Source organism: Anguilla anguilla, chromosome 4, assembly GCF_013347855.1.
Source record: "Anguilla anguilla isolate fAngAng1 chromosome 4, fAngAng1.pri, whole genome shotgun sequence".
Lineage (NCBI taxonomy): Eukaryota > Metazoa > Chordata > Actinopteri > Anguilliformes > Anguillidae > Anguilla > Anguilla anguilla.
Genome location: NC_049204.1, coordinates 47980914 through 48007942, shown reverse-complemented (window position 1 = coordinate 48007942; position 27029 = coordinate 47980914). Strand labels below are relative to the sequence as shown.

The 27029-nt window shown below is 45.2% G+C and overlaps 1 protein-coding gene across 8 annotated transcripts in view; it reads left to right on the top strand.

Annotated features, from left to right (window-relative positions):
* The window catches only part of cacnb2a (calcium channel, voltage-dependent, beta 2a), an 85293-nt gene that overhangs the window by 42500 nt on the left and 15764 nt on the right, over positions 1-27029 (top strand). For 5 of the 8 annotated variants that reach the window (XM_035413987.1, XM_035413989.1, XM_035413990.1 and 2 more), the window contains 4 exons: positions 13840-13959; positions 24942-25064; positions 25929-26065; positions 26530-26606. In XM_035413987.1, the coding sequence (XP_035269878.1) occupies positions 13840-13959; positions 24942-25064; positions 25929-26065; positions 26530-26606 (457 nt within the window). Of the gene's footprint in view, positions 1-1553; positions 1671-1772; positions 1884-11963; positions 12379-13839; positions 13960-24941; positions 25065-25928; positions 26066-26529; positions 26607-27029 lie in introns of those variants that run through there. The other 3 variants (XM_035413992.1, XM_035413988.1, XM_035413994.1) reach the window with 3 other exon arrangements.

Here is a 27029-nt window from a genome sequence, read left to right as displayed (position 1 = left end):
GTTACTTTTGTCTGAACTGGGTGCTAATTTAAAAGTGTGGCAGATAAATGCCATGGAGTTACACAGACCTGCAGAGCACTTAGGTCTTAGGATTGGCTGAGGCTGAATTCTAACCAAAACTCAGAAATTAGTCAGGCTGAATTCTAACCAAAACTCAGAAATTAGTCATCAGTCAGAGTGAGCGTGTGCCTGAGTCACGGGGTGGACATTGACACAGTGTCACGATTGAGTTTAGCAGCCATGACATAATAACCGACTGACCACGCTGCTCTGAAACACCTCAGTCAGACCTATGGAGAGTCACAGGAACAGCAATCGATAAGCTTGGAACAGATGTGGCTGAGCAAATGATTGGCTTTGTCATTCGTAAGGTTACACATGCTGTTGCAATATGTAAATATGTAGATGGCTGTGACTGTGAATCTGTGTGCTGCAGATTTTAGTTAGTATCACTGTGATGATGGGATGAGGTGGGTGAATCTTAGGCCAAACTGTTTGAGATTGCCATGGAGACCTGGTCCATGGAACATCGTTTGTGATTATCTGTTTATGCCAACCGAGACATTTGGGCGCTACAAATATTCGAACCAAATACTTTCCATTAGAACAATGAATGGAACAAAATTGGCACCGAATTATTATTAGCATCGCATCAAAGGAGCTTAATCAGTCTGTTTGGATGGTATCAAAATATCTTTTGTACAATGAGCTTTCATTGCTTAATTACAGAAATATGCCATTCTAAAAGTAGCTCACTTGGCAGTGAGTAGCTACCACTAACAATATTGATACCGGTGGCTACCTATACTTAAGGAATGGCACACTGTATAACAAAAGACAACTGACTACTGTTTGTCAGTTACTGACTCACGTTGGAAAAGGGCCCTCGTTTGATTGTGAGTAAACTGGGTGTGTATCGGCACAGTGTTTGGAATATGCTGGTGATATGTCTCAAATCAGTGCAAACCCACCATTGAACCTGTAAACCGGATGACAAAATAATCCCTGTTTTAGAGACAAATGATGAGACATTTTCCACTATTCTCTGTTTTTTCGTTGTTGTTGTAATGAAATCAAATTTGCTGTTGAATTTATGTCATTTTAAAACCTTTAAATTAATGTGAAGCTATTAAAGAAGAGGCCCACAATGGAGTGAAAGTGAAAAGCTGTATATGCATTTCAGTATAAAAAAGTTTGTCTGTCTCACAGTATACAGAGTATTTTAGAAATGGCTTCCTTAGCCTATCAAGCTTTTCTGAATGGGAAGTTCCTTTTACTGTGTGCCGTAGTTCCTTCATTTCCTGTAATTTGCTTTTTGAATACTGCCAGAGGAACATGTGGTGTGACCGTCTTTAACAACCGAGAATGCGGTCGTCACCCCTCCTCTCTTCTGGAGCGCTACCTCTTCAAGTCATCAACTTGAGAATCAGGCGCGCGCACACACAGACACACAGACACACACACACTCACATTATAAACTGCAGCTGCTTTTGCTGCATTCTGGAATTTTCAGGCCTGCCCTGTTGGCCAGAGCTCGTACTTCCTAACTGGCTGTCTGTGGGGGTAGCAGGGGGGCTTGTTTTCAGGGCTCACGAGCGGTCGCGCTGTTTTCTAAGCGTGGGAAAGAGGCTCCACTCGAGCTCTCCATGCTGGGGCAGAGCTGTGCAATAGTGAGTCTCTTCTTAACTTTTCTCCTCTTTTCGCTTTGAAAAACACTGGCTTTTTTGCTCTTTTTTGGGGCTTATCTCTTTTTTTTTTTGTTTGTTTACAAGAAAGAAAGGAAGGAAAGTTTGCTCGCCTGCTCTGTGGCCATGGGCAGTATCTGAAGAGAACTTCTTAAGTGTGCAGACATGTACCCCTCGGGGAGCGAGGAGTCTGATGTGGTAAGTCTCTCGGCAGGAATGCACTGTGGAGCTCGCAGGATCGGCAGCCAACGTGCAGGACACAAGCGCTCCGCTCAGACAAAAGAATATTCCAGAAAGGGTGGGATCGCATGCTTCCTACTTTTCCTGATAACTTTCCGAAAGCATGCCGAATCTCTCCCCTGATTAGCTCTGCTTGCCGGACGGGCGGCTGCGTTGCATGGGAGGAATTGTAAGGACGTCTTGCTGTAATCCTCGTAGCAGGGCAGGACGCACCAAGCCATGCTGTGTTAGCCACTCACTGCCATCATTACCTGCGTGTCTTAGGAAAGGAAATAAACAACCACTTTGAAAGCGCTGTAATCACAGGGCCGGCTGCGAGCATGAAGTCAGCCCAGAGTTGACTTTATCTGTGTGTTAAAGTCCTTTATCTGCTTGTTTCTTTTACAGTTCCTTGTGTCTCTGCCAAATGTGGCCTTTCGTGCTGGGTTATTTTGTCTCAAAGAATGAAAATCTACAATAGTATATTGTCATGACTTCTCAGCTGTTGGTGACAGGAATTATTTAAGTTTTTAAGAGATCTAACATTGATATATTTGGTTTAAAGAAACGTAATATTGAATTTCTGAAACGTCTTGACTCCTTATCCAGATTCTGGATTCACTGATGAAATGTTGATCATGTTTTTGCTTAGGGCTTAAATGTTTCAGTTCATTTATTAACGCTTTTTAACGTAGGGACATTTCAAGCATGTGCATATGTATGTTTTCACTGTATACTGTGCATATGGATAGGATTCTCTGGCCAATTTGTCCCAAAAAAATATAAAGGAGTCTATTTAGGGACAAGGGCTTTGCAGATATAGTATACACATCGTAGAGTCTGGCATTTTGATGCAGACACAATTCACAGAAAAGACTTTGAAGACATTCTGTTCAAAGAGTATGTCACTGAAGGACTGGCCGATGATGACGGACAGTAAAGAGACGGCTGCTGTGAGGCCGCTTGATTCATCCAGCTTCCTGCATCCTGGTTGGTTTAATCCCTGCATGTATGGGAACACGTAATGATGAAGTGCACGCTCATGGTCTGCCCCAGACCTGGAGTGCCAGAGTTGTGCAGGTGTTAGTGTTTTTAGTACCTGAAACATCAAACAAAATGACTTCTTGTTTTGACAATGATTTCAGGTAAGCACAGGAACGTGGGTAGAGGTGAAAATGTGTTGATCCTTGAGGTATTTTAAATTTCCCATGCCTGCCCTAACCCAATTAGAGTCAACCAGTTTTTGTGCCACAGAAAGGATTTAACCACAGCTTGATGGGGGAGGTTGCATGACGTATAAGTACTGTTTAACATTTTGGATCCCTTTTCCAAAATCAGCTGGCATCTTTGAATAAACAGCTATCTTTGGTGTGTGACAGATGGTGCTGTCTGCCTTCACGCCCTAGCTACTCCTATGTGTGTGTGTGTGTGTGTGTGTGTGTTTGTGTCTGTATGTGCGTGAGTGTGTGTGTGTGTGTGTGTGTGTGTTTGTGTTTGTGCCTGTGCATGCATGTGTGTGTATGTGTGTGTGTGCGTGTCTGTGTGTGCGTATGTGTGTTTGGTTGCCTGCTGCCCATGCGTGCGTGCGAGTGTATGTATGTGTGTGTATGTGCGTGTGGCTGTGTGCTGCGTATGTGTGCGTGAGTGTGAGCGTGTGTCTGTACGGGTTTCTGCGCGTGCTTGCGTGCGTACGTGCATGTGTGCATGCGCGTGTACGCATGTGTATGGCTCGGTGCTGAGGCGTGCTCATTCATTGGTGACTGAAGCTGACCAGCTGTCATTTCCCTCAATGAGGCTGGGTTCTTATCCACATTGTAGCACAGCCCCATTACTGTATCCCTCAAAGCATAGAGAGAGGGAGAAGCAAAGAAAAGAAATTGCAAACAGAAACATTTATTTTACTGTTGTTCTGAGTGGTGTGTGGCATTTAATAGGGGATTCCCTGACGGCTCTGAATTTGACCCAGAGGAAGGAGAAAGCGTGCTACTGCAGTTTATGGTCGCATCCTTTTTGGACCGAGACACAAGATTCATTGCTGAATGGAGCCAGAGCGTGAAGCACTATCTCTGTTTTATTAGTATGCATATTGCTGGTGCCACCGCAAGTTTCGCCTGGCTGTATATCTTGGGAGTGCATTTGTTGTTTTGGCTGTTTTGGCTGGCTCGGGTGTGCTTTTTTTTGCTACAGTAGGTCACATTGTGGTTGGCTAGCCAATGCTACCTGTTGACCCCGTGGTGTTAAAATAGTGGGAAGCAAGTTTTCTGTGTAAATATTCCAGGGTGTGGATGTCCCCCCAGGCTCAGTGACAGCGCTGGCCTGTGAAACAGGCCAAGAAGAAGAAAGGCCCTGACACAGCGACTGGGCATTGAGCTCTCGCCTCAAGTGACTCAGGCCAAACACCACCAGCGTCCCGTTCATCACCTACTCTGGTGAAGTCGAGGAACAGTCACTTAAAGAGATGACATTAAGAAGCTTAGATTTTACTCTCCTTTCTCAGGGGTCAAAGGTCGACGTCAGGCCAACGGAGTTGATTCTGCTGACACACCTGAGGTCCTCGAGATGTAATTGGATAAATTAGGAGGCTAGCACACGCGGACTTGTCCCGGAAGTGCTCAGTAATGATACCAGTGATATCTGCAGGACTGCACTCGCCTGTTCCAGATTCGCCTCGGCCATTTCCCGCCCCAAGAGGCTGTTGTAATTGGATGTTTATATGATTTCATGCTTCGTTAATAACAGCTAAAGCATAGACAAATCCTGCATCTTTTGACCCGTCTCTCATTAGTCAACATCAAGCAGACCAGACCAGAGCAGAGCAGAGTGGTGACAAATATTAATGCAGAAATACAAATCTCTATCTCTTCCTTTCAGCAGGTTTGAGTCAAATGAGCAGTGTTCTTGTTCCTTGTAGATAATCAAAGTCAGACCATATTCTGCCAGTAACTATGTGGAAAAATGTATTCATTCAAAAATTTAGTTTCCTTCTTTTAAAATCTTCGGACTTTGAATGCTGGATAACACAACCCAGCTAGCTACCAAAATGCATATTTACTAGATGCTGTGCTACAAATGTTTAGACAATTAGTTGACATCAATTAATCAAATACATCTACTATGGCTGTCAGGTATCAATATTCTGGTAAATGTATCAAACATAAAGGACTGATTAAAATACATAGTATTGTCTTACATAACATTCTGTATTAATGTAGCCATGTGAAGAATTAGCCATAAAACCAAGTGTGAACAGATGAAGATTAGCTTCACAGTGTCTCTGTGTGGCCAGTTAATCAGCTGCTGTTAATGTCACATTACTTCAAATCTAATTTTAATAATCAGCAGCTATTTGATGCCTAGCATAAATGTGTGCTGTACCAATGGCGTTTCCTTTGGACATTGAAGGAGACAATTCTTTCAATATTTCTGCTTATCAGTACTGCTCAGTAAGGTCATTATAATTCAAATAAATGTGTCAGGTTTGACTTAATTTGTTGCTGAAATGGACATATAGTCCATACTTGGGTAATAATCACACTACAAAAAATATATATAAAAAAATACCAATGCATGAGACACATTTAATAATGATACGTATGTGAAAATGAATATTTGTGAGAATCAAATCAAGAGGAAAAAATTGTTAATTTTTTTTCTTCAATGAGAAACGTAGAGCTGACTCCTGCGTTGGAAAAGAAAGAATTCCTTTCCTGTGACCTTAAGGAAAATGTCCTTTCGCGTTAAGTCCTGTCGATCTGGCTCACAGTGACAGAATCGCTCTAATATCGTTGGGACTGACAGCAACCGAGTACATCTGCTCAATGGGATGCACTTATCTAATATGCTGAGGGGTGTGTGTTGGCTTGGAGAACGCTAGGCAAACAGTTTCCTGTGACGGAGTGTCACCTTCACATGTATACAGCCAACTGCAGTAGGTGATCTTCAGTATGGTGACGGTGAGATTGTCACTTTCCCTGGAAGTGAATTCATCGCAGCAGGCATCGCTAAATTATCAAATCCATAATTCAACGCTTCACTCAGCGCTAAATAGGCTACTGGGAAGAATGGTTTAGATGGTTTAGTACGAGGGACGTGGTACTTTCAGTCAAGCTCAATCATTTGCGTTTACTTCTCGATCTTGCAGCTAGTAAAATTTAGCCTGCTGTCATAACACACTGACATCCGTATCGCATCTGCATGTCAAAGGTCTTTTGTTCCACTTGCACGTCTTCTCTTGTCCCTTCTTTCCTTTGTGAGCGTTGCAGTTTCGGCGGCTGGGCGCAGACAGCAACTCAACGCGGCATTTGATAGGACTGACATTGTACGATAATTGAATTTCTTCCCCGTACAATGAGCAGTATGACATTGAATCAATGGCAGTCGACTCCATGACGGGAGTTAACAAAGCTCTGAGGCATATGCATTGCTTTGCCCCATTTTTGTCTCTGTCCTTGCGTTTTCCCATAGTTGATTTTAAAAATGGAAGAAATGGCATGTGCGCTGGTTGGAATGTTTAGCCTACTGGCCAAAATATTGCTTGGCACACTGGCTGAACATTTGCATATAGGCTGCGCTGACTTTGACTAACCTCGATGTTATTCCTTGGTGGAGCATGCCCCTTACATATACAATACCGTGTCTTTTTCAGTGTATACACATGTATGTGCTCCACTGTACGCATTTTATTCATTGCAGGTAAAATGTATCAAAAATTCATGTAGCACACATTGTTACACATTTTCCTACAATTAATGGCACACTGTTTCTTGTACATTAGAATGAGTTTTCAGAATCCTGGACCACATATTTGTCCTAGTAGTAGTAGCCTAAATGTAGAGGTAGTTTAGAACTGTCTTTATGAGCACCGACGGCTCATGAAAATCATTTTTTAAAAGTGCAACAAGGCATACAATGTAAAAGAATATATTCTACATGGTTGTATGTCCTGTGCTGGATGGGAGATCAACGCTGCCCTTGATCGCCAACGCAGAGGACAGGGAATTGTTCGATGTCTATAATTAGACCCGGTGATTTGTGGCATTCTAATGCGTTCGCTATCATGTGATCACACCGCGTCGACTGCTTGCATTTTCAGATTGAGAACGCGGTGCATTGGAGGGGGATCAATAAACCCATTCCAACCCCCCTGACTCACCCACAGCCCCTAACGGCACAAGCGACTGATCTTCAGAACCGTCCCGTGACTCTGAGTCAGTGCCTCATAGATACACTCCCCACCATGAGAGAGGTGCAGCGGGCCTCCTGTGGAGAGAGGGAAGCAGGTGAATCATCTCTCCGCTGGGTTGGGCGGAATCAGATACAGGTGGTAACCAGAACCGCTCTGTCATTGTGCCCCGTTCTGGAGTGTTGTAATAGCCCCGTTCGAGGGTGAGGTTAGACTCGATCGCCTTATCGATTGGGCTTTTCTCACCTGCCGAAGGATCCAGTGTTGTAGATTCACCAGAGGAATAGGGCTACATCCCTTATGGAAGTCGTTTCCAGCTATGCCAAGCAGGCTGACCTCCTCTGGGATTTAAATGCCTCTGTCTTTCCCCATTTCAGCTGTTTGGCATAGTCAGAGGGGATGATATTTTGTTTTATTTAAAGGATCTTCCTCCTGTAATCTTTATTTTTTCATTTTATAATAAAGCGGTTTATTATGGTGTAGCTATATGTATTACCAGTCATGAAATCAATTTCCCCAAACACTTATTTATTTTACCAGGTGAGTCCCATTGAGATTGCCATCTCTTTTTCAAGGGAGCCCTGGCCAAGAGAAGCAACGCAAAAAACACCATAAACAAAGGAACATCAATAACACTACAGATTATGTATTATACAATTCTAGTAAAACAATTACAGACATCAGTTTTGCAATAAAATTTTAAAACCATCCAGAGGCATAAAGTAGTCCAGTTTAATGTCCATCTGGAGCTGGTTCCAGGACCATGGGGCATAATAACTAAAAGCCATCTTCCCAAGTTCTGTGCAGGGGTGAAGTACAGTAAAATAAAAAAAAGCTAACTTTATGAACGCAGGTTATAAGAATTTGTGTTCCAGTTAAAAACACAAGTTAAACATTTGTTGAACTGTAAATAAAAGTGTACCAATATACGATACATTAGGGATGGCAGGCCTGCCCTTTCATACAGAAGACAATGATGGGTTAGAGATTTGGCATTAATAATGAAATGTAAGGCACCACGATGTGTGTCAATTGCCTGCAGGGTAGAAGCAGATGTATGTATGTAAAGAGTGTCTCATAATCAATCACTGGGGGAAAGGTGGCTTGGACCAGTTTCTTTCTCACTGCAAAATTGTCTGTATCTATGTTATCCATATTCACAGAATCCATGTTATGTGAAAGCAGTTGTCACTGTATGTCTGGCTGTCGAATTTTTTTCAAAAGTAGGCCTACTTGTCTGGTTGTTTAATGACCTAGTTTCATATTGATTATACATTAACAATATTAATTCAGCAAATGGAAAGTATTATTAAAGAGACTTAATCTACAAGCATACTGTTTGACGATGAGCCATATTGTTTAGTAAGCCATCATCCTCACCGTAAAACTGAATACTTACACTTGCAGTGTAAATGCTTACAGTTGAGAAGGATGTATATTCTTCCAATCTTGCATATGCATGTATGTACAGTGTAAGAGGGACAGGGTATGCTACGATTAGTCATTAACTTCCTGTTATTATAATTGTACAGCTCAATGTAGTATTTAATGTGTTAAAACAGCATGTCACTGTGGTCAATCCTATATCCTATGTCACACATATTAATTTTAGCAACATCCTGTGTGTGTGTGTGTGTGTGTGTGTATGTGCGTGTGTGTGCGTGCTTGCGTGCACGCGCACTTGTGTGTCAGAAACGACTCAGGATTTTTCCGGGAGCTGGGCTCAGTCTCCAGTCTGGTATCGGACTGTCATGTCTGTTTATCTGTACGTGTGAAGTGAGCCTCAGGACCCAGCATCCCAGCCAGGAGCTCAGTCCGCTCATCTCCCTCACAGTGCCGGGCCTGACACTGTCTCTAGCCTTGCCGTGCTGCCTCACTCCCCACCAGCTGAGACGGGTTAGAAGTACCCAGTGCCAGCTTTCTCGCCCTGTGCTCTAAAACCCCCATCTGTGACTGCCACATTGGTCTTTGCTTGTCAAACTTGTAGCTAAAGCTAGCCTGGTGAGAGAAGTTCAGTGTTTTCACAGTGGCAGACCCCCCCGTAAAAATATATATATACATAGTTCTATTTGGGAGTCAAATTTAAGGGTTTGATAGGTTTTAATTGTTATCCAGTCGTGACTACTTTTAAGTATGAAGGTGTATATCATTTGAGGCTTACAACTACTTTGATGCTGCATGGTGTAATTGACATGGAAATGAGAAATCTCATCGCTGAAACATTCATATTCTGTTTATGTGGAATTTGAATGAAGTTAAGCAACTGTGCACATGTCCAAGCTGTGTGAGAACCCACCCCCCCCCCCATCCCCCCACTCCCCCAATCACTCAATGTGGCCAGGAATTTTTCAATAATATCTTGGCACTCCATCCATCAGTGGCCAAGCGTTCTGGCCCCACCATAGGCTGCTTCACGCGGCAGCCAGTGATTGTGTTTAGCTGGGGAAGTAGCGCTGATCAGGGAGATCAGCCGGGCAGAGGAGGCTGGGAATTGTCCCCATGGTGACACAGTGACATTGCACGGGCCTGTCCTATGCAGGGGAAGCACATAAGAACCCCCAGGCAGTTTATTAGGCACTGATAAATAGGAGCTGCTCAGTCCCCAGGCCCCTGTCCCCAGTGTAATGGGACAAGGGGGCAAACGGGGCAGCAGCAGTTCCCCCCGGGGCTGTTTGTAAAAACGCTTTTCCCACCCTTGTTCCAGTCCCTGTGGGGTAACAGTCAGCAGAACGGAGCAGGCCTGCTTTGCGGAGAGCGCGGTCATACATGGTGTGAGAAAATTAAACGCTGTCGCTATTGATATTGAACAGAGGCTCGCTGTCAGGAATGTCGGGCGGGGCGGGGCGTGAGTCGGGCCTCCTCTGCGGTACGTAGCAGGGATGTCCTCTGACACGCGCTGCGTTGTTTTAGCGATGCAGCTGCTGTGTTCTTTCCTGTTCTTATTGGCGCATGCAGAGTCCCGGGCTGGCGTGCTGTTTAGTTTCCCTTCGCTTCGTGTCGGAGGTGCGGGAAGGCGGGTCTCTGAAGCCCTGCCTCAGGATGGGTGAGGGCGTGGCTGCTGTTACCTGAGCCTCACAGATAGAAAGTAAGTGGAATAGTCCAAGGCCATTCATTATTACAGTGCCTTCCAACCCTGTTCCTGGAGATCTATTGTACTGTAAGTTCTCATTTCAACCATAATTTAGCTCACCTGATTCTACTAATTAGCAGCTCAATTAGATCTCTAGCTATTGGGTGTGCTTTGTTAGGGCTGGAGTGAAAACCTACAAGATATTAGATCTGCAGGAACAGGTTTGGGAACCACTGCATTATCTGGAGCTAGCTCTGATTGCAGGTACAGCATCTGTCCCCAGACTGGGCTCATCTCTGTTGTACTGAGGCCCTGGCATTAATTTCTAATAATATACAGCGCTAATTGGTGTCCTCTTTTAATGCTTGCTTAGTGGATCCCAGGGTGTGACAGTTAAAATCGGTCACAGTACTGACCCGAGAGGAGAAAGTGGAGCAGGCCTGGTCCTCCTTATGCAGGAAAGCCCCCCCCCATCCCTTACCCCACCCCTGCCCCAGAAGTGATGGTCACCATGCAGGGAAGAGTGGAGCTAGGAGGGGCCTTAGGAGGTGGGAGAGAGGAACCACCAGACCCCCCAAAAGACAGTCCACTAGCACAAGCGTGGGCGTGTGTTCGGCTCGCATACAGTCTGCACTGGTTCAAAAAGTGAAGTTGTTTCTGTTCACTATTTCCTTGTTCCGGGTGCTTCCATTGAGAGGTGGAGGCAGGGATGGGAGTGTTTCCTTCCAAGCCCAGGCTTAAGAGATATGTCAGTTATGGTAGTACTGACAGGGTAAAGGGAGATGGGCCAGGGGATGATTTGACAGAATGTGGAGACATAGCACATAAACCTTTTTCAGGGCAGAGCTTACCCTAAAGCGGCCCACTGTATTGCCCAGCTTCTCTCTGGTCTTACTTTTGTGGTGTATTTATTGCAGGAGATGACTGATTCAGCATTATACCTCAGGCTTTTATAGAGGAAAAGTGAGTTCAATGACACATCAGCAGGCCTGAATTTCTTTTAAATGAATCCACAAGCTTTATTGATTTATGTAAGGCGAAAGTTCTCAACAGATTTTACCAGAGGGATAAGTTCTGATACCAGAACCTTAGAATTTAAAATAATGCAAATGCTAATGCGTATTTGAATATGCAGTGGTTGAAGTATTTAACTGGACTGTAATTAGCTCACAGACAAGCAGAATTGTTCTGTGCGGAGACGTGCAGACGGAGACCAGATCCATCGCGTCGGAACAAAGCAGCAAAGAGACAATTAGGTGTAAGAAACAGGCGCTATTTTCGGCTTCTCTCCTTGTTTTTCTTCTCTTCCCCCTGGTGACTGGGAAGAAGGGGAGTTTTCACAGAGATGCGGTCGGCCCTCTGATGTGAGCATGTGCGTAAAAGCCGAGATGCACTGAGCATGCCCAGCGTATCCCTGGAGAGCGGAGAAATGCTCTGAACTTTGGACAGGCCATCACGGCAGAACTCATTCACAAGGAAATAAGCTGTGTGTGTGTGTGTGTGCGCGCGCGCCCGTCTGTATCGGTGTGTGTCCCTGTGATGTAACTGGTGTCTCACGTCCTGGAAGGTCTGCAAAGCGTGCACTGCAGCAAACAGAGCACAAGGCAGGTGGGAGAGACCCTTACAAGCACAGGAGAACGAACCTGGAAGCAAATAAGAGCAAGAGCAGAAAGTGTACGAGTGAGAGAGTATGTGTGTGTGACAGGGAGAGAGGGAGAGGAAGAGAGAGAGAGAGACGGTTGGTAGAGAGAGAGGGAGGGTTGGTAGAGAGGAGGAGGTGGGATGGGTGGTTGGGGGGGTGGGGGCGGCAGTCACAGCACCTGAGTAGCAGAAGCGGTGCAGGACTCTGGGAGAGAGGAGAGCGTCTTGTTTATCCCCCTCTTCCCTTCCTGAGAGAGAGCCAGGCAGCCCGGCAGCGCAGCCCGCGCCGGCAGCGGAGAGAGGGATGAGGAGGGAGGGAGAGGAGCGGGGGGACGGAGCGGGGAAGAGAGGCGGCCCAGCGCGGGCTGGACAGGCGGCGGAACCGGGAGCCCAGCGTATGCGCCGCGCGGCGCGCACATGTCGAGAGCAGCAGCGCAGCAGCGCAGCAGCAGCAGCCGAGCAGGAAGCGAGCGGCAGCAGCGGCTCCGGACGCTGAGCGAGCGACCCGGCTAATGAAGGCCACCTGGATAAGGCTGCTGAAGAGAGCTAAGGGGGGTCGCGTGAAGAGCTCGGACGTCTCTGTAAGCAGCTGGACGCTCGTGTGTGTGTGTGTGCGTGTGTGTGTGTGTGTGTGTGTGCATGTGTAGGTGTGTGTGTCTGTGTGTTTCACTGGGGTATGTCTCTGCAGAGACGAGATCTGCCTTGAATTTTTACGCGTGATAAATGAGAATGAAAGGCAGTCGTTTTTCCCTTGTTATTGTCACTTCCTCTGAGCCCCGGGCCGGGGTTCTCCAGGCTTAATTGCCATGATTAGTGTGTAATGATGTAATTTGAAGAGGCCAGAAATCAGGACACTGAGGGTTTTAGTGTAGCTTCACACTGGTGAGGTGAAGCAGGGACAGTGTTTGTCAGCTGTGTTGCAGGTACATCGAAAGGTTGGAGGTGAAAAGCCACTGTAGGAAGGAAATGGCCCAGTAGCTTTTCATTGGGCTGCCAGAGCAAGGTTATTCTTCAATACAAGGACACACTGATGAGGATATAATACTAGGTAACTGATAATAAAGCTCTGTATCACAGATTATGGTCTTAATAAGGGTGTGAGATCACATTCCTTTGCTAACCTCTGCCTTAAAAATCAGCGGACTGTAAGCGCACTGTATCTTGGATTTGCTTTTGACAGAGCTATGCCATAGTCGGTCGTGTGTGTGATGAATACGATGCTGTTTTGATAATGTTACAGTGGTGGTACAGAAGGCAGGGCTTGTAGTGCTTTCGGTGCTCTGTACTCTGTGCTTGTTGCCAGGCGCAGCGTCTTCCTCGCACGCCCGTGTGTACCGTCAGTGAGTGAGCGAGCGGGTGTCAGAGGAAACGGCCGTCTGTCACTGGACTGAAGGGCCGGCAATCCCGCGTGTCAGGGGAGCCGATTCCTCGCCAGTCACCGAATGTACCGTTCGTACATTCCAGATGGCAGAACGAAATTGTATACCATGCGCTTTTCTGCCAATCCCCAGACCATGTTCTTGCATTAACAAAAGGATTGCTGTTATTTTGTCGAGGTAGACAGCTGTTTTCAATTTAAACTTTTTGTATGCGGATGGACTTTAAGGGCTTTATGTTATTTTTCTATGTAATGTAATATTCTACTAATAATAATTTTTTTTTTTAACAAAATTAAGATAAAGGTCTATAAAACTTTTTTTGTTTGTTTTAAACAATTTAAGGATGGCAATACGAAATGGTGTTTATCACTAATTAAAAGAATGTTTTCCTTGCAGTAAGTCTAAAATCTTTCTGACGGAGTTGACGTATTTGTGTGTGATGGTGCTGATGTGCCAGTGACAGAGTTGACATCTCGGAGATGGGGTTGACACCAAAGGAGAATTGAGGGGCATCTTGTATGGGCTTTATTTATTCATTATTCTGTCTGTCTGTCTGTCTGTCTGTGTGTGTGTGTGTGTGTGTGTGTGTGTGTGTGTGTGTGTGTCTGTGTGTGTGTGTGTGTGTGTGTGTGTGTGTCTGTCTGTCTGTGTGTGTGTGTGCAGGGTTCGGCGGACTCCTACACCAGCCGTCCATCAGACTCGGATGTTTCTCTGGAGGAAGACAAGGAAGCGGTTCGCAGAGAGGCAGAGAGGCAGGCCCAGGCACAGCTCCAGAAAGCCAAGGTACCCCTCCCCAATCTCCCCGCCCCCCCCCCCCCTTCTCCCACCACCCTCCACATGAGTGTGAACACCTCTCACTGATATCTCCTCGTGCATTTCCTACATCTGACTGCTTATTATTCAGCAGGTTTAAATATGTACACGCTTTTGTGGGGTAGGAGGATCAATTTGGAGTTTTAATTGAAGGATGTTTTCGAGTTATGGTAGGATATAAATCATTGGTGTGTCTTTGGCTCTCAGTGCAAACACATCCATGCATGTTGCTGCCTTTAGAGTGCTTATCGCTGTGTGTTATTCCTCAGGAACAAACAGCTGCAACACCTGCTGGATGTTGAACTGTTGCCGTATACAGGGTGAAGTCTAACAGGCTCCAGCAACAACACTGTAACCGCAAAAATTCAGATATTGAAACATTTTTTAGAACAGGCTTGGAATGGTGTTTCAGAGTTGACTCTGTGAGGAAGAAATCGCCATTATTATTTTAAACAGATGAATAAAAAGGAGAAGATGAGTAATTCTTTCGCAAAGTTAGGAGCTGTGATTTTTTTTGTTCTCCCTCAGTCTTGCTCCTTAAAAATAGGTCTGCTCTCCCCAAGGCTCAGCATCATTAAGCTCAACTGACTTGTTCTCTTTTTTAATGACTAATCATTGCTGTGGTCCAGAATTGCGTTTATTCCTGTATGTCTGCATACAAAACTCCATTTTATATGCAAACATACAATAGGTAAGCCTAATATACTTGCCCCTCTGTAAATTTCAAACCCTTTTTTGCTTTATTTTCAGTTTTGACTTTGATTTTAAGCCTAGTAGTGAGATCTGTTGGTGTTGGTGAACTGCTGAGCTTTAAAATAAAACACTGTTGAAATGTAGGAGAATTGCGTAAAAGGCCTAACGATCTGAAATTTGACAGTTGGCCCACTTCCCAGTAAGAATCTTTGCTTGTCAGATCACGGGAGTTCAGCACAGTTTGAGGAGTGTCTGTAGTGGTTTATTCTTGCATATACTGCTTCCAGGCCACCGGTACCCAAGTACAATGATAACCTTAATAGCTGCGAGTGCTACTGATCCAGGATCAGTCCTTGTGCTTGAGGGTACGATCTGCCAGCATTTAGCTTACCGAAGAGAACGATGATAGCGGTACTCTGGGACCTCAGTGTTGTGGATCCCGATATCCCCGCCACCCTAAAACCTCCCGTTGGCATGTCTCAGTTGGTTTCCATGGGAGCGAGAGTGTTGGGGGGGGGTGGGGGGGTATATATTATGTAATATTCATGACTTTGCGCTCACCTGCCATAACAGTTTACGCACAAAGAGCTCAGGATAGCTTCGCTTTGCTGATTCGGGTTCCGCGCAAACAGACGACGGTCCCCAGAGCACTGCCAGAGCAGCAGTGAGGCAGGCACTCAGAGGGGCTCACAGGAGGTGGAGAAATCCAGCGGAGCCGGGCTCCGCCACGCTCCCCCACGCTCCCCCAAAATGAAACCAGACACAGCGCTGTTTCTCTCAGATTTCCCACACTGCGTTCACTGTGCAGGTTCGACACGCACTGAAGAAACAGAAGAACACTGTGTTTTAGAAACATTATTGACAGTGACTGGATTGCATAGATCTGACTGCTCTAGCAGCATGTCTGGGTAATACTAAAATCATACTCTTCATATTTGACCATATTTTTATATCGTGCTCACTACATTTGTGCTAGTTGCTTGTTGTTGCGTTGTGTGGTTGTGTGTGGTAGTTTATTGTGGTTAGACAGACAAGACAGACAGATGTAAATTAGACAGATTTGGAGTGCGGTCACCTATACGTTCCAACCCAAGCCTGACCTTTAACCTCAGTTGATGCGTGGGAGATCATTCAAAGCTGGAGAGATTCCAACCCCCCAACCCCCCCACATTTCTTACTGATCAGATAGGGGCCTGTAGTCAGAGACTTGGGCGGTGCTGTCAGTCACAGCGTGGCAGGCAGGGGGGAGGGTCGTGAGAGGCTGCTGATGTGTGAATTCAGAGGCGTGGCTTAAGAGCGTAGGGGCTCTCGCTTGCTTTGACACTGGAGGGCTTTATGTGAGCTGTCAGAATTTGAACACAAACTCACTAATCGAGCTTTTCTAATGAAAGTCATTTCTATGGAATGCGTTTTTAATGTATTCGCTAGATTGTAGGAGAGTAGATGAATACAGGCAACCAATTAACCATTCATGACTGACCACTAAAACGTAAAAGCTTGATAAGTAATGCACATTTTAATATGATAAAAAATGCCTGTTTATTAAGGCTCTTGCCAGCTAAAATCTGAGTCAATCCTGAAAGTGCTTTCACAAGGTTTCTATTTATACCTCTGTGATTCTTTTTTTGGACACAAAAATAACAGGAAGAGGAAGAGTAATGTGTAAGAGGTTTCAAAAGATATAGAACTCTAATTAACACCAAGGATACGCTGCTGCCATTGGTTAACTTGTGGTGTTGCAATGGATCTGAGCCCAGTTTTACATGGGGTCATGCATCTTCGTCAGTTTGTAGACCCACCGCTCTCTCTCCTATGAAACCATATGTAGCTTGTGTCAGATCACCCTTTTCTGGTCAGATCTGTGAAAATTTTCATTTGGGAGTATTGGAAGACCTGTCTATGGGAATCAGCCAGTTCTTTATGCTGGGGCGACTGCGCTTGGCGGACAGTGATGGAAAAGACAAGCTAGAGAAAGCAGAAGTTAACACTGAGCTAAGAGCTCTTTTAACTAGCCTCTACAATCTAAAGGTGCAATAGGGAGGATCGGTGGCAAAGGTTGCTCACCCTCTCTAATTAAACGGAACAGGTGTATCGAGGATAACCTGGCTTAGATTACCTCTGCCTTCATACATAATAAATGAGCTATAAAAATAGCTTCTAAGTAATCTCTCAGGGGCAGATTGATTTGGTGGGGCTAAATACTATGGTGACTATAATGGCTTGCCAGCAATAATTTGAAATAACCTTTTTACGATGTCTGTGACTTGTCGTTTATTACAACATTATATAATGTAAATAGACTGCAGAACTGTGTGCTTCTCTCTTGGGCCACGTGGTTGTAATTTTTTATGTGCTAATTGTTGACACAGGCCAGGCAGTAATTGTGCTTCGGGGCTTGTTTGTGTGGTAAGCTATTATGATGTCACCCCTTCGGCTTTACATGGAAGATTTCAGAGACCGCACTTAAGAGTTTGGCCAGGTGTGGCACCGCGTTTGACACAGGTCTCGGGTGCTGGAGGATAATCGCTGTAGTGTGCTCTCAGTGGGTTGCCCAGGAGGGATTTTCAGTTTCTGAATTTGTGTTTTTAAGCCACTGCAGACCGAGATGACCGTGGGTTCATTCCAATCGCTTATTTTATCCGTCCTTGTATCCTCGGTCCTCGCATGATCTGGAAATCATTCAAGGTCTGGAGGTCTTTGAGGACATTTAAGGACATAAGCACATCTGTCGAATGCACCTTGGAGGAGCGAGCAGGCTCCTGGAGGAGACTTTAGTGAAGATACACAGGTGCAGGCTTTGCGTTTTTTTTTTTTTTTGGAACGTGTGACGTATAAATGATCCACCTGTGGATCCATCTCTCCACGTCTGCCACACCTGTAGTTGACATCGCTTCAGACTGACGCTTGACTGAGCAAGTTTGTTCCATGTGCCTAATACATGTTCCTTTGATTCCTCTGTCCTTGTATTTCATCTATGCATCTCTTCCTTGAGTCATCTGATGATTGGAGCAAAGGAGCAGGGAAAGGACATGAGGAAGAGATGCAAGGAGTGAAAATAAGCGATTGAAATTAACCCCTAGTGTATCCTGGTTCCAGGACGAACTTAGATGGGAATCACATTCTCTCTGTTCGACTCAGGGAGTCAGGATTGGCTTTTAATTTCTGAGCCAGTCACGGACCAGAAGGTTTCAGATTGATCGTATGAGGTGCCACATGAGGTAAACACAATCCAAGAATGTTCCGGCCCTGCTTACAGCACACATGCTACTGGTGCTGATCTCTTCTGTGGAAAGGCCATAGCCTCACTTCAAAGTTTGTTTTCATAGAGAAAACAGTTGTGTGAGGGATTATTTATACAAATTTGAGAGTGTGCCCATAATTTAGGTGCTCTGTAAAAAGAGAGCATATTTAATTATTTCTTGAATCACAGTGTGAATGGGTTTTGAGTTTCTTATGCTCGGCTTAGTTGAAATAAAAAGCTTTTTTTTATTTATTAATCTTCCACACAACCAGACATCAGTGTTTGAAGGGGAAATATTTGTCTTTTCTGTGATTCTGCATGAGACTGTTGGCTTGTTGCAGCGTTTCAGCTAAGAATGTTGGACCGTAGTCGTCTGTCCTTGGTGTACTGTGAAGTATGGACGAAGTTTAAACTGAACATTTCCACTCGATTGCTGAGCTTAGGTAAAACAGAGTGCATTCTGGAGTCTTTGTCTTGTTCTTCCGTTGCAGATACCATTGAGTCCCAAAGAAACACTGTTTGGGCCAATGAAACTGAGTGGATGTGTGAAAGCATTTACACGGACACACAAAACGCCTTCTGGTCTCTATCACATATATCTGTGACATCAGTCATTTGCTAAATGTTGTTTTAATTGTCTAGCTGTGTAAATAAAGAGTAATATTGCGAATTATTGTGATTCAGTAGTAGTCTTTTGCAGTTCGAAGGGCAAAGCTCTTTGCTACTAGAGGCCACTGACGGTAGAGAGGTGGTCAGGGAGCAGTCATACTGTGACTAGAGACGCATGTAAATGGTATGCTGGAGGCATAGGTGCTGGTTTAGACTCATTTCTGTGATGGTTGGTTTTATAGTGGACTAAACATCAGTGGCAAAAGCTCTGTTTGTGTTGCTGGGACCAACTGGAGGTGTAACTGTCCAATCATGACATGAGAAGAGGTTTTCTTTTACCAAAATATTCCTAATCTCACAGTGACAACAAACTTGCCAAAACATCACCTCACATTCCTCGCATTGCATTACACCAGTCTTTTACTTGTATATTTATTATTTAGCAGGCTACCTTATCTAGAACTCTTTGATAAAATGGAGAACATGATGTAACTGCATTCACAAATAGGTTTACAATCCAACAGAAAATTCTCCTTATGCAATGAAACCAGCATACTGCCTCCTGCAAAATCAGATTCAGTGTTACAGAGGGCCCATTCAGTCCAGTGTTGTATTTTTATGTGTAAGGATCCCTTTTCTTTAAACAAAAAAAAAAAAAATGAAAACACATTTCTCAGTGTATTTGTGGCTTACTCACAGACATAGTGTTAGAGCACCAGCCTGGACCTCTAACCCCATGACCATTAATCAGGAGCTCAACAGCTGCGGTTGCACCGGCTACGCATCGACGCTTTGTAGCCTAGTTACGGCATAAAGCCTGATACACACTGTGTGATTTAGGCTCTAACTGGGTCACAAAGGACTTACACCTAGCCAGTGCTCCCTGACTCTGGGATCTTATTATCCTGTCACCACTGGCAATCTCAACATACAGTCACAAAGAGGACAGACGCGAGGCAGCGGTGCTCTGCTAGTTAGCGGTCCGGCTAGCGGTTAGTGAATGATGAAAGACCAGGTTGATCCGTTCAGATAGTGTACAGGTTTACTGCAGTGATCATTCATCGGTGCCATGCAAAGGCATATGCAGCCCATAGCTATGGTTTATAATTCCCCGAAGCTGTCTTTGTATCATGCCTGAATTATTTTCCAGCCATCAATCAAGTCTTTTTGAAATATCCAAGAATATTCAAGGCAATGTTTCAAGTCCAGATGTTGAGCTATGAGTGGAGGTCATCTGATGAGATGTTTTACAATCTATGGGATTTGTAGTAAACCTTGAAATATAATTTCCATGGTTTGGGCCAATGAACTTTGAAGAAGACACAATCAGCAGGGGACTAATCGGCTTTCCGTGCAGCCCACGTGTGATGAGGCCTCTCTCATCAGTATTATGTCTGTGTAAGCTCTTTATTTAGTGGAGCCCGGTTCTGGAGGGCCACAACCCTTGATCCAGTCGGCTTTCTCCACTGTCTTTGGACTGAAAGGGGAGATTAAACAGGCTCAATTAATTGATGGTAATCAGTTGAATCAGAAGCACTTAGGTGTCTTGGTATAAAATGAACCTCGTGGACTGTGGCCCTTTTAGAACAGGACTGGTTGGCGTATCGGGCCATATTGTCATTTCCAGTCACAATCTCCAGTTCTACTGTCTATTTACATTTTATTTTGCTGCGACAAATTACACGGATCACAGACATTGTGAAGGGTTGTTTCACCACATCAGGTTAACGACTGAACAGTGGAGCAGTAAGCAGAACCTTATATGACACGGTAGTATCCACATTCCTGAGCTAACGGTTGCATATTTACTCAGCACAGGCTACAGCCTCTTGCAGTATTTTTAACCCGCCCAGAAACCAGACATTAAACCGACCTGCCATTAAACTATGTACGTTTACAGGGATGATTTCACAATATTTATAACAAAAGACAAAACAAACTGGCAGAAATGTATTTCATGTGACTTGCCAAGCAGTCTTGTGTGAGAGCCAGGTGATCACTTGGCAATTCACAGGGCGCACGGTTGTACCCCTTTATTGTGAGTGTAGGATTTGTTGTAAACCTGAAAATGTAGTGTTTGCGGTTGATAAGCTGTCAAGCTGGCCTCCCATTGAAGAATTCAAGGCAAGAGGGATAAATTCAGAATACTTAAAATTTCAAAAGACAAAAAAAAGAATTTGCAAAACTGTACTGAATGTGATTTGCCAACCAAACACCCACCAGCTCCAAGCACAAGACCTCTTCTAAGATGGCGACACAGACAGAACACCCTCTTCTGTCAGTGTGACCTTCATCGCAGTCTGTCTCGTTTCTCAAAGGAAAGCCAAAAACTGAGACAACCCCACCTGCTGTACGTGTGACGCGACGCCCCCGCACCGCCACCTCCGTCACAGATGGACAAACACCGAGGGGCTGGGCGCAAGGCACACATCCGCGCAGCGAGGCACACAGGAAGTGAAGCGGCTGTGATTAGCGTGGATCCTGCCATTTGGCCGCTCCCGCGGTCAGGGACGTTTGCTTAACCTTTCGTAACGGCGTACCGTACGCGCGCGGCGCCATAAACGCCGTCCTTCTCTAATCCTGAGGCTCGCATAGATAGTCTTACGCTGCGTTGGACTCTGTGCTCTCCCAGAAGCCGCTACTCGCTTTGAGACGTTTCCATCGTGATGCGCGCCGACGCGCGGTCCTTCTCTTCTCGAACGCCAATGGTTAAGAGGCTGTTTATTGATTTAGCTTTTCTGAGCCATCAGCAACCAGCAGCAGCTGTGGCAGTGAAATTATTCAAAGCGATGCGCAGCGTCTGAGCCTCGGGATCTTGGGAGCACGTGCGTCAGCAGGTCTCCAGAGGATGGGATTGCGCAGACAGTAGAGCCTGGGGTGGAGGAGCATAAGAGGGGTCTGATATTAAGTGTGGCTTGTGAGACTGGCCCCGGCTTCCATCAGGTCACTTAAATAATATCGCGCCCGCCTGGGTGATGCAGTGCATGTGTAATTACCAGAAAAGGCAAAGCCTCCTAATTGATTTCTCTCCATCAGGAGTGGCGAAGAAGCAGGGATTGTGTTATTAGTTCTGAGGAAGGTAGTCCCATCGCAGCTAATGAAAGGCTTGGCATTGGTCTGGGTTTGGGTGGAGGGGGGGGGGGCGGTGGTGGTGAGTACTGCGCAGTGGGTAGTGTGCTGTTTCCACTCTGTTGTTATGAGGTGAGACATGGACCTACTTTGGATCGCATTGCTTCAGTGTGAAATAAGAACAATGCCGTTTTCATGCTGAAGTCTGCTACTGTTCAACTCAGCCTTCTACATGGATACATCCTGGCATTTAAGGGTCCCGGAAACTGAAATCTGTGAATTCTTTGCTGTGTTATTTTAATACTTTTTTGCATTCAAAAAAGGCAGATGGATATTTTTAAATGGTTCTTGCAACAAAAAAAAACTTGGCTGAAATTGGCTTGCTTTCCACTTTGGCCAAGTGCCAGGTTTTCAGTGGGCAGGGTTAACTGGGTGTTAGTTGCATAACAAAAAACCTGAAGCCCAGTGAAATTGTTTCTACATGTAATATGTAAATGAGGCCATTGCCACTTTTGTGCGGGTAAAGCACGCTAGTCAGTGTACATTACCTTAGTGTTACAACGTCATTACACATTGGATGGTCTTCAGGTTTAACTAAAGGACGGTAAAGCCTAGTTTATGTTGCTTTCCTTCATTTTGTCTGGTAGTGTAAGGTTACTGCCCTAACTGGCTCTAACCTAGCTAGCGATGAGGAATTGTTTACATAATGATCTGTCTTATGGATGTGAATGTGAATGGGCTCAGGATACACGTGCACCCTGTCCTTGTCTGCGGAACAGATGACAATAATTTAATAGTGTTTATTACAATTTAATGGTTATAATTTGGTTAAAAACCTGAAAGAAATATTAATAAGACAATCAATTGTCACTTCTGTGGAATGTAACTACAGTTGCCTGGACCTTCAAACACCTGAGGGGAGTAATTACTTTCTCGATTGAACCAAATAATCTTCTGTCACAGTCATTAGTTTAAGTAGATCCGACAACGATGCTTGAGTGTCACACTCGAAGCCTGGAGGCGAGCTGTCCTGGCCTCGTGAAAAGTAAACTGAAAGACCACGTTATGAATGGATCGCTGCCATAGGCATCTGGCAGAAAGGCGCCCATGCAAATCTGAGGTGACTGTTGTTGGACAATCTTGTGTGCTGTAGGCAGATATGGGAGAGCACCGACACCCCCCACCCCCTACAAATTCAGCACTCCTCAGTGGGTCCAAGGGTAATCATTAAATGCAAACTGTCCTCCGCATTGCACACGTGCGCCTGTGACTGAAGATGGCAGAAAATCGTTACTGCCCGCTTGTTAAGTGCTCCAGGAACACACTCCCTCATTCCCCGGCTGTCCCCCAGGACATTCAGCACCCCCCCAGCCCCCTGCCCTCCGCAAGGCTGCTTCCCCGATTTCTCCTCCCTCTGTAGTTTTTCTTCCCAATCCAACGCCATTCATCGAAAGGTATGCGCAAGGCGCGGACAGGTGCGGATGTGCGCGAGGAGATTAGTTTCAGGTGCGCCGCTTCTCCTTCGCCGGTTTTAAATTGGTGATGCCGGTCACGTCACGCTGGCGTCCCTAGAGTAAACTCCGTATGGAAGAGGGCACACCAGCGTCACTGACCAGTGCAACCAGCGTCAGACACAGTGGAGATTATTGTAATGTCCAATAGTATTCCATGCTTTAAGAGCATGTTTTAAATGGATATTTTGGTGGCTGTAGTCAGGTTTTTTTTGCCCCTGCAACAATGACCTATTTTTAAATCTTTGTTAAATCCCTTTTTCCCAGAAAGTGTAATGCGTTACTACAATGGAGGGGATTTGCATGGACTGAGATCCACATTATGGAAGAGATCAGCTGGCATGACAAATGGAATGACAAATGTCAGAGCAGTTCCTATTCTTCTCCCCCGTCATTTCCATTGATTTCCGTCGCAGAATACATTGGCTGGGTATCAGTCTAAAGGGCCATTTAATTGGGAAGGTTACTCCTGTGGAGGAGGAGGGTGCCTGTGTTGGAAGAAATGTTGCTGGGCAGAATTTAAAGTGACTCCAGAAATTTGGTAAGAGATTTAATATGATTTGTGTGCTGTCAGGCTTTTTAGGGGATTTTTTGAACAGCACTACGGGTTGTTTATGATTATAATAATAAACCTCCAGTGGAAGCACACACTCCCTTGGGTCCTCTTTCAAATACATAAAGTCACATTTTTTTTTTTATCAAGTGACTCATGTTAAGCTTTTAAAACATGTCATGCACATAAAATTAATTCTACTACTTATTACCAATTTTAAAGTGCACATACTTTTTCCCTGAGAAAACTGAATGAAAATAAATTCCACATTAGATTTACGCGATAATATATGATTGTTAAGGCAAGCTTCACTGAAACATCTGTACAGCACTTTGTGACAACAAACTTGTTAGCGTCCACTGTAGCAAATGCGTTTTGATAGGCTATCGGATTGATTGGTGGTGTTTTTGATCAGCCCACCGCTGGTTTCCAGGCCCAGCTGCCCTTAATGAAAGGGGTCAGGTGTGCCAGAGCATTGTGGGAGTGGCACAGAACCCCAGCAGTAAGGGGGGCAGGGGCTGGCAGTCTTGGGCCGGAGGGGAGAGGGGAGGGGGCCTGCACATTATTAGACTCATTACTGAGGAGATCACGGAGCGTGGGTGAGTCACAGGTCCCCTAGCAGCCCCGACTGAGAGTATTTTTACACCTCTCACCATGAGATGAAAATATCCCACAAATGCGCGATTGTTCCGCTGGCTGGAGACGTGCTGTAAATAAGCATTGTGGAACATTAAAGCCCAATGTCTGCTGCTTCTCAAGTCTGGCCCTGCATATCTCTCTCTCTCTCTCTCTCTCTTTCTCTCTCTCACACACACACACACACATGCACTCTCCCTCTCTGTCTTACACGCACACACTCTCGCTCTCTCTCTCTCTCTCTCACATTCTCTTTTTCTCACATTGACTCTCACTCCTTTGCGCACACACTTGCTTTCTCACTCTCTCTGTCTCGCTCACTCTCTCTCTCTCACATTCTTTCTCTTGCTCTCATTCTCTCTCTATCTCTGTCTCTCTTTCATGCAAATGGGGCATAGAAGTACAGTCTCTTGCAGTACCAATGTGATGAAATATTCAGGATCATAAATGGAATGCTTCCTCAGCTCAGGTAGTGCTCAAATGCTGAGCGGGGTGCATTCATCCAAAGGGTTGTGTGCATGCATTTTTTTGTCTGGTGTGAGCTGCCTGCAAAAAGGTTGAATGTACGAGGAGGTAAACCAAAGGTAACTCCTATTTCTTTTGTTCCCCCACCCTCCCCTGTCCCTTTTTTTGCGGACAGACTAAACCGGTAGCGTTTGCTGTTCGCACAAATGTCCACTACAGCGCCAACCATGACGATGACGTACCCGTGCCAGGCATGGCTATTTCTTTTGAAGCTAAAGACTTCCTTCACGTCAAGGAGGTGAGTACGGGTGGGCCCATTCACTGAGACCTGTCAGTGGAGAAGCCTGTCAGAAAGCACAGGAGAATCTGTCTGCTTGGAACGGCTTTAATTATAACTAGCTATCAGACGGAGTGTGTCATGTCACTAAAACCAGAGTTTGTATTCATAAAGGGCCTCGTAGTACGAGTGCTGATTTAGGATCAGTTTTGCCTTGTAGCTTGTGACGGATAAGGCTGTGCTATGGATTTCAGAAACGGGCACTCTAAAGGGACTAAAAGCACCAAGTTTTGGTCCAGAGCCGACTAAAACTTGCTTTGCAACTTGCTGGATAATCGGGCAAGTAGCCACGGGAGGGAATAGTCGACTGGAGTTGTTCACCGTTCTGCAGTGGCACTAACTGGCAGTGCAACATTTTGCGTGAGCTGCGCCTGTATCAGGCAAAATTGCGTTCTCCTTCAGGCACGTTATGCTGCCTAGTAACTAGTCACAACAAACTACACTCTTAGAAAAAGGGTTTTGTTTTGTTTTGTTTTTTTGGCTCGTCTTCATACCATTTATATTTCTTTATGGAACCCTGTGGGTGTGAAAGCTCCCAGACTGAACCATTTTGCCTGATGAAGAACCCTTCATCTAGACATGGTTCCTCTATGGAGACACAGAGGAGCCGTTTGGAACCCTTTTTTCTGAGAGTGGGTTTCGCTAGCTTTGGAGGAGGCCAGTGCTAGTCTTTGCCCTCTGGGATTTTGGTAGATGTTGTGAAAACAAGCCCTGTTAGGATTGGGAATTAGCGATGAAAAGGTTTCAGAAACACTCAGTGATTCCTGGCTTCCTTTTCCCCTCTCTGCGATACTAACACGTGCTCCCCCTTCTCCACTCTTGTAGAAGTTTAATAATGACTGGTGGATAGGGCGGCTGGTGAAGGAAGGCTGCGAAATCGGGTTCATCCCCAGTCCCGTGAAGCTCGAGAACAGGCGGTTCCATCAGGAGCAGCGAGCCAAACAGGGAAAGTTCCACTCCAGGTAGGAGCGGGTGGCCACGCCCACCTGAGGGCATGGCTCCCCCAGGGTCATCAGTCTGTTACTCTGCAGGTCAACAGGGAAGACAATAATTGTAAGTGCTTTATTTAGGTGTGTCTTTGGTGCTGTTAGTCAGGAGAATAATACTTACCCTTCCCTATAACCACACTGATATAGAGCTGACCTGCCTGGGTTTTCTGATGGAAGCTGTTTCCAGCTGTGTAAATATTACACAGTGGCCATTTCTTATGGTTCTGCTTTCGGATGATAACGAATAACAATTTTATTCATGATTGTTGAATTGAAAAGAAACAGTTCATAGCACAATAGATATTTTACTGTTTTTTTGTAGTTGTAATCCACAAAATACTTTGCTTTTTTATTGATTTATTGATTGTTTGATCCATTGATTTATTCACGAATTAATTCATTCATTTGAGAATTATATTTTCCTTTTTATATTTCAGTAAATCTGGAGCAAACTCCTCCACCAGTTTAGGTGACGTCGTTCCAAATTCAAGGAAGTCAACCCCTCCTTCCTCTGGTGAGTGACAGTTTGGGGTTTGTGCTTTTAAATGTAGAGGATTTTCTTGAGTACACGACCTCTGCCTCTGGAGTCCAGACAGCTCCCGTAAGGGCTCTGGATTTTGCACTTTTGAGGCGTATCATTGAGAATCTGAATTACAGTCCGGCTGTGCAGTCTGCACATTCCGAACCTGCTGAGTTCACAGTGGTCACACAGTCGGTTTGAAAAAAAAAAGCCATGTTTTCTTCCAGGAGACCTTGAATGACACAAGAGGAGTCGTCATAAAAATCATATGAAATCGATTTCCCATAAGGAGGGCCCATCCAGGCTCATATATTAACCTCCCCATCCCTTCTCTGTGCTATTTGGTGCCTTGTATTAGAATAAACCCTGGTCCAGTAGCCCTCAGGACCACGTGCAGGTGGAGCATGATTAAGTGCA